Source organism: Ichthyophthirius multifiliis, assembly GCF_000220395.1.
Source record: "Ichthyophthirius multifiliis unplaced genomic scaffold scaff_1120509251213, whole genome shotgun sequence".
Classification (NCBI taxonomy): Eukaryota; Ciliophora; class Oligohymenophorea; order Hymenostomatida; genus Ichthyophthirius; species Ichthyophthirius multifiliis.
The window spans coordinates 49398-58176 of record NW_004086094.1 but is presented as its reverse complement, the minus strand read 5'-3'; the positions used below and the strand labels follow the sequence as shown (position 1 = coordinate 58176).

General features: G+C 16.0%; 1 protein-coding gene across 1 annotated transcript, besides 5 other annotated features; it reads right to left on the bottom strand. All coding sequences in view use genetic code 6, as the record gives it.

The window, feature by feature from the left end:
* Positions 1–1859: 1859 nt before the first annotated feature.
* Positions 1860–1898: a microsatellite.
* A 24-nt stretch (positions 1899–1922) lies between these two features.
* On the bottom strand, positions 1923–2078 carry IMG5_161150 (hypothetical protein; the record flags this gene model as incomplete). The annotated part of the gene is made up of 1 exon (XM_004030387.1): positions 1923–2078. The coding sequence occupies one exon, from the start codon at positions 2076–2078 to the stop codon at positions 1923–1925; it is 156 nt and encodes a 51-aa protein (XP_004030435.1).
* Positions 2079–3629: 1551 nt separating this feature from the next.
* Positions 3630–3720: a microsatellite.
* A 198-nt stretch (positions 3721–3918) lies between these two features.
* Positions 3919–3946: a microsatellite.
* Positions 3940–4040: a microsatellite.
* Positions 4041–8338: 4298 nt separating this feature from the next.
* Positions 8339–8407: a microsatellite.
* Positions 8408–8779: the final 372 nt, after the last annotated feature.

Sequence of the window (8779 nt, the reverse complement as noted above, 5' to 3'; positions counted from 1 at the left end):
TGAAATTTAAGTTTTTTGAATTATTTATATATTATATTTAATTTAATTTATAACAATATAAATTATATTTATTTGTCTAATTAGATTGATTAATTATGTTTTTTTATATTTATTTTATTTTTAATATAAATTATATAAATAAATAAAAAGATGAAAAAATAAAACAAAAAATCTTAAAAGATTTCATTTTATGCTTAAAATTATACAAATCCGTAAATTTTTTTTAAAAAGAATTTTTATTTTATTTTTTTAAAAAAAGATATGTATTATAAATATAAGAATGTGATTAATTATTAGATATTTTTTAGAAATAATTAAATTCAAAAAATATTATTTTTGGATTTAAAAGTATATATAGCAAGTTAAAATAAAATATAGAAAGTCATTTTTAATATATTTTTTTTATTTATAAAAATGAGTAAAATATAAAAGAAAATATATATTTTAAAAAATAAAAATAAATAATAGAATGGCTGATTTGTTTGAATGTATCTAAAATTTAGCTTTATAGAAAAATATAAAAGTGTTTTTTTAGATTATAGTTATAAAGAAAAATTATAAAAAATATTTAGAATTTAAAACATTAATGCTTTTTGTATCAAATAAAATTATGTAACTGAAGAAATATAAAATTTTGTTGAAACAATTTATTAAAATAATTACAAAAAATCAGGTATAAATATATAAATTTATAAAATAATATTAAATATATATTATATTTAGAAAGAAATACACTATTTAATGAGAATTATAAGAATTTACTTATTAAAATATACAATAAATAATGACTAAGTAAAAAATAATTACATATTTATTTTTTGGAAATTTCTAAATAAAAAAATAAATTTATATATTAAAATTAAAAAATTTATTAAAAGTATAAATATAATAAAATTAAAATTATGTATAATTTAAATACTTATTATAACAAAATTTAAAAAATATAAATTAATCATAGTTAACTTTTTTTTTGTTTTAAAAAATTTTTAAAAATAATGGGATAATCAATAAAAAAAATTTAATTTTGTAGAACCGAACATGAATATGAATAAAATGATTACGAAAATAATTAACTAATACATTATAATTTATTAACTGGAATTATTCAGGGTGAAAATTCTAATGAGTTTCTAGTTTTTTAAAATAGTTAATTACTATATAAAGATTAAGAAGTTATTCTAAAAAAGAAATAAAACAAAGTTTAAGAATTACTAAATAGTATTTAAAAATTAATTAAGTAAAACCATTCAAAAGAAGATGAATTAGACTAACTAAATATTGTAAAAACAAATATCTATAATTAATATATTTCTACAAAAAGTATTTTCAAGAACGTTAAAAATTTAATATTTTATTTAGAGAATGTTGAATTTAAATTTAAAAAAGACTTTTTCCTAATTGATTTAGATGTTATTGAATAAAATATTTTATATTAAGAAGTTATATAGGAAGGATTCTCATATTAAATAATACGTACTATTTTTGAAAATAATTATGATATGATTTATATTAAAGTGAATAAAATTATTAATAAAAATAATTTTATATAATGCGTATAGTCTATTTTTTTAACAAATCTAGTATGTGTAAATAAAGTTAAAACAGGCTAAATTTATATATTGGAGGTAAAAATATTATTTTTGATTAAAATAATTAATAAATTACTGTTTAAGAATTGTATAGTATAGGTTATAAACCTTAATGCTTATCAAAAGTAAATGAATTGTTAATATAAAAAGTTAATAATATTAATCAAATATTAACAAATATATGAAAAAAATAAAAAAATCAATAAAAGGCTAATTTATTATATTATTTATTTTTCAAAAAAAAAAAAAAATCATTTATTTTATTTTTAATTTATAATTATTTAATATTTTAAAAATATTTAAGTATTTATTTAATAAATTTTTTAATTTTTTTCATATTCCTTAAGGATAAATAATAATCCTTTATTTATTTTAAGGGTCATATTTTAAAAGTACAGAATCATTATCTGGTCTTAAGAGACATTCATCGATTATAGCTTCAACTAATTCATGTGTTTCCATATCTTCAAAAGTAAATGATCCTTACATTGATCCAGTAAAGCCTTCAATAGAACAACAACTTTAATAAATAAAATCTTCACAATTTTCGAATATAATAGGATAATAGCCTATAACTCCTTTACCCTTTATAATTTCAGGATTATTAGGTTCTTTATCATTAGTTATTATCCATTTTCTTGACAAAAGTTAATATTTTTTATTAGGTGGAATACCATTAGAAGATATTCTAATAGAATAAGAATAAAAAAAACTATCGATACAATTATGTTTATCATATGGAACATGTCTATATTATTTAAAAAAATATATATTTATTTAAAAAAAAAACAATTTAGAAATATATATAACTAACTATATATTAAATAATTATATATATGTATTTACTTTGCAGTTAATCTTATACGAATGCCTTAGGTAGTAGTATCTGAGCCTGGGTTATTTAATGTATCAAATTAATCCCAGTATCCTTCTTATTAATTCCAATTATAATTATTAAATTTTTACATAAAAGAGTCTATAGTTTTATGCAAAATATAAATATATAAATCTTAATTTTATTATTCGCATAATACATATATAGATTAATTTCCAAATCCTAATTTATTAGATACATCTATATATAAATTTTTTTAAATTGGGTATATTTTGGAAAAGGGGAGTGCCTTTAAATTTTATAAATAGGTACAAAATGGTTTTTGAAATTATTAAAAATCATAAATAAAAAATGTTCCGTAATATTAAATTGCACCAAAAATTCCTTAATGGAAAAATATTTCGGCATTTGTTTCTTTTAATTCTTATTAACCGTTTAATAATCTAAATAAAATTAAAACGTCTTTTGGTATTTAGGTGTAATATTAGTTTATTATGCTTATAATTTCATTGGTTTTTTAAAAATCATTTATTAATATTTTTTATTTTTAGTAATTTTTAAAATAATTAAAGTTTTCATTTTCAGTGTATAAGTTTATTACTTTATTCAATATTTTTTTGTATTTTTATATTCTTTGAATGTTCTCGATAAAATATTGTTTATATGTCATGTTTGGTGGTTTTTTTTCATATACAAGAGGATGTTCGAAATAGTTTTGCAGGCACATTATATTATAAAGGTAGTCTTTTGTAAATAAATGGAAAAATGCTTTGGATGATAATAATAAATTAAATATTTCTTAAATTTATAAATATTTTATTATTTCAAAGACTATTTCATCATGAATATTTTATAAAATCATTATTTTTTCGTTTTATAAAAAAACTAATATTATATAAATAATTAAATATAAAATTATTAATTATATATTATTTTTTAAAAATTATTATAATTTAATGTAAAATAATTAAATTGATTTTTAAAAATAAAGAAATAATTCTTTAAATATTGTATTTTTAATTTATTATTTTATCAATAGAATTATAAATTAATAAATTTTAAATTTAAATCTTATTTTTAATTTATAATAAAAAAATATATTTATTATTATAAAATAAAATTTTATATTTATTTTCAATATTTCTTGTTTTTATAACATTTTATTACATAATATTTAAAATAAATTATATTAGTTTAGATATTTAATAAAAATTTAAAATATAATTAATTTATTTATTATATAAAATTTAAATTATTAATAATTTTTTTTTAAAAATTTTAAAATTTTAATTAATTACTTTTATCTTTTTAATTAATTACATTGAATATCTACAGATATTAATTAAAAGACAAGCTATTTTTTAAATAAAATTATATATATATATATATACTTAAAAACTTTATGCTATTATAATCTATATATATAAAAATAGTAAATAAATACTTAATTTCATTAAATCGAATAATAGTTTTTATTAATAATTCTAATTTTTTTATTTTTAATAAAATATTTTTAATAAAAAATATTAATATTAATTTTAATTAACTAAGAAATATATATTTATATTAAATTTATAAATAAATAAAAAATATTAATTTATAAAAATTTTATAAATTGTTACAATATTTTTTATTTTTATTAATTATAATATAATAATATTTAAAAAAAAAAAATATATGTTTATTTTTTTACTATTATTCTTTTTATTTAAAATTAATATATATAGTAAATTACATTTTTATGAATAATTTCTCCTTCTATAAAGAATAGGACAATTTTAAACTGAACTCAGCTTAGGAACTGGATATTGTTTATGTATGAATCCAGGCATGCAATTTATTGCTTGCATATAGATTTTTCTTTACAAAATAAATATAAGAGACTTTTTATGTCAACTATTTTTAAATTATTATATTTTTATATGTATTTTATTTATTTAAATTATTTAATTCTTTTTTAAATTGTTTTTTTAAATATTTTTTATGTTTATATATTATAATTATTTTAGCTTTTTGTTTTTATTATTTACTTGTTTTTTTTATAATAAAAATTTAATAATATATTTTTATCTTAACAATATTTACATATTGTAATATTAATTCGATTAATTATATATATTAATTAGTATATTATTTTTTAGTACAAATATTAACCATAATATTTATCAATTATAAATTATTATGTTATTTATTAAAATAAGTATTTTTTGACTTATAATTAATTAAATCAATTATTAAATAAATAAAATAACTTGTTTTATTTACATTAATATATATTGAATAATATTTAATTTTTATTTTTAAAGGAAATTTAAATATTTTTTTATTTACTATTTAAAATAAATAATTTTTTAATAAATAAAAAAAGATATATATAAATGATATATACATATAAATAAATAATTCAAAATTAAATTTATTAAAAATATACTTATGTTATTTTTTAAAATAATTTTTAAAGCAATAAAGATAATTTTGTTATTATAGTCACCCTTTTTAAATTTCTATTTACTATTTTTTATTATATATATAAAAGTTTAAATTACAATATAATATTTTTGATTAATATTATTAAGAAGTTGTGTGTAAATTTAGTTCGAAAAATTAGTAAATTCAATAATTTTTTTGTTTTTTATTAAAAAAAATGATTTTCGATAACTTAAAATATTATATTTTTTTTTAAAGATAAACTAATTCTTTATAATTATGGTGAAAAAATACATAGTCTTGACAGGAAATATTTATTCTCATATACATATTTTAATACTCTGAATATATTACTGAGGCAATTTTCAGTCATTATTATAAAAATAGGATATATATGTACTTAGAGTTTCATTTATATTAAAAAATTGTTAGAAACCCATTAATTTTTTAGTTATATTAATATCTCTATCTATTGAAAATAATGACTTTTTAAATTTTTTAAATGGTTATAGTCAAATAAATTGAAATTGTTTATTAACACGTTTAAAAATATTAAATATTTTTTGTAAATTATTTAAATTATCTTTGTTTTTATTTATTTTAATAAAATAATTGATTTTTTTTTTATAATAAATATAATTTCTTGTCTTTTTTATTAGAAGTATTTATATATGTAAATTCAAATTTTATCTTTTTATATTTTTCTCATTTTAAATTAGTATAAAGTTTAATCTTTCTATATAAAACAGATTACAAGAATATATATACTAAAAGATAATTTAATAGTTTGATATATACTTTTAAGATTCAAAATTTAATGCGTTTATGTATTTTAAAATAAATTTTCTTTTATTTTTTGTTAAAAAAACGAAAATGAAAAAATTTTATGCGTTTTTTAGCAAATTTTAATTCAAAATTTTTTATTTTATTTTTTTTACTAAAGAAAAAATCCTTTATATATACTACTAAGAGATATAAAAAATATATGGAAAAGTTAAAACTATTAAAATAATAGATAGAATAAAGGAATAAAAATACTTAATAAATATAGATTCTTCCTGAAATAATATAAACTAAATCTAAAAACAATTAAAACATTTTACAATAAGCATAAATAAATATAGTATAGTAATATTAAAAAATGCCTTAAATGGAAAAAGATTAATAAGAAATAAAATCAATATAAAAATACCAAGAAATATTAAAAACAATATCCAAAAAAGATATAAAAATCTAACAAAAGTTTGACTATTTAATTTTACAAATGAAAAATTTAAAAATCTCATTTTTTGATATGATATAATTACTCCCATCTAAAATTTAGGCTGAAATATATTTAGATTTTCGAAAAGAAGAAAGTGTAATGAACCGTATATTAAATACAAGTTTAAAAAATAGGATTTTTGAGGAAGTTTAAATTATTTTAAAAGAGGCTCCTTAATAATAAGGACTTGAGTTTTTTAATGATTATATAGTTCCTTTTATTTTACATAAATTGATAGATTTTAATAAGGATTTTTGTGAATCTTTTGAGGAGGTTTTTAAGAAAAATGAGGAGAATTTATTCCAGAATAATTTTTCTTAAAATTAAGATGCTTATTTTATTAATTTTAGTCTTTTTTTAAATTAACTTCATGTCTTTTTCGAAAAAATTTATAGGAAAAAAAACCCTTTTTATGTTTAATAAGTACTCGGGTTTTTCTAAAATATTAGCAAATAAAAAAATATAGAACTTGATATAGATTATACTAGTGAAAAAGACTTAAGAATAAAAAAAAAGTACTTTATAGGCTATGTATGTCAGAATGGAGATAAATTTTATTCTGTTTTATAAATAATAAGGATGATTTTAAGAATATAATAGACAAAAAATTACTTTAATATAAAAAAAAGAACACTTTTTGTAATTATTATAATTTTTTTGTGAATTCTTCAAGTACTTTTACTATTTCGGCCAATATAGAGAATTATTCTAAGGCTTTTATTAATGCGAAAAATTAACTTTCCGCTTGTAAGAATGGGATTGTACTTATTAGGATGATAGATCCGTTTTTTTAATAAGATTGTTTTAAGGAAATTTTTTTTTTAAAAAGTTGCGTTTGGAGAATTGTAAAAATTTTACTTTTTGGATAAAATGGGATATTTGGCTATTTCTCAGTTTTTTTTATGAGGAAAAATTTTTAGGAACTTTTTGGGAAAAAAGGGCTTTTTGAGGATAATTTATAATAATTTTTATGTTTACTATTTGCTTTTATATATTTTTTTAAAAAAAATAATGATATATTTTTTATAAAGTAAGAGGTTTTTGAACTTATTTTAGAAATTTTTTAGTTAAAAAAAAAAGGACTATTTATGGACTTTTTTTTTCTCTTTTATGAATTTTAAACAGTCGATGAATTTTTAAGGAATTCAGAGGAATATTAGAGTGTAAAAAAATAAAGCTAGGAGAAGAAAATATAATAGATTCTTGAGTTTTTAAAGGAAAACTTGGAAAAAAAACCTCTTATTGAGGAAGAAATTGTTCTTATTTTGGCCTATTTAAAATAGACTCTATTCCTTATTTTGAAGGAAGGACTGAGCGCGTAAAATAATATAAATAGTGAATAATAATAATAGAGTCAAGTAGAGTGTAAAAATAGCAAAAGAAGAAGCTAAGTTTTAATAAAAAAAGAAATGATTACAATATAGACAATGCATAATATGTAAAAATAAATTTAATAAATGCTATTGAAAATTCCTAAAAACTCTGATGTAAAGAAACTGATTATAAAAGAAAATTCAAATAATAGTCTACTTTAATATTTAAAAATTAAATAAGGACTTTTATTAGATTGTTTGGGTGTTTTTGGGCCATTATATTCACAAAATGAATAAATGGAAGAAATGGAAGAAACTGAAGAATAAAAATTAGTTTAGGTTTATTTCGAATAAGATGCAAAGGCTGATATTTTAAAGGAAAAAATCAGATATTTTTTATAAATGAATATTTACAATACAGATATTTCTTTAGTTCATTTGTGTGTGAGTAATGAATGTGCAGATAATGGGTTTAAAATTTAAGAAAAGGAAAATATTTTTTTTGAAAATAAATAAGGGAATAAGTTTAGTTTTTGGATGTGGATAACAGGATTAATTTAGAAAATTAATAAAAAAGATGAACTTATTGGAATTATAAATGGGTGCTTAGATGTTATTTAATAAACAGAATTAGGAAAATTTTTAACTCCATATATTATTTTTAAATTTTTGAATGGAAACGAAGGCGTTTTTGAGGAAATCATAAGTACTTTTGAGCTAATTTTCAGATAAGGACATAATAATTATAAAATTATTGTTGCTAAGTGTATCTTGGTTCTTGATTTGTGGTTTAGGTAGGATCTTTAGAAAGAAAATTAAACAGGAAATTACGATTTATTTAATCCCCAGAGTATTACAAAAAATAACAAAAGTAGGAATTGCTTTATTAGAAATTTTGCATTTATAAGAGTATATATAAATATAAATAATATATATATATATATATATATATATATATATATATATTATCTATTTATATTACAAAAAGAAAGCATTTATTTCTAGTGAAGAATATATTAAAATTTTGGTTTAATTGGGCTAACATAAAAAGGCTATCCATTTATTAGAATAAGGGATAGATTAATTAGATTTATAATAAGAAAAGAATCTACCATTAAAGACTAAATGGATTTTTTAACTTTATTGTATTTATTAGGAGGTTTAGGAAGATTATAAGAATGTAAATATTTTCGATATTTTGAGAAAAATGGAAGTAGATTTGAATACTGTAAAGGAATTTGAAAATTAGGATTTTTATAAATATACTTAAAAATAGTTGAATAATAATAATTAAGAAGGTGTTTTATGTAGAGAAATTTACGAAGATATTATCAAAAGCGAATTTTAGGAA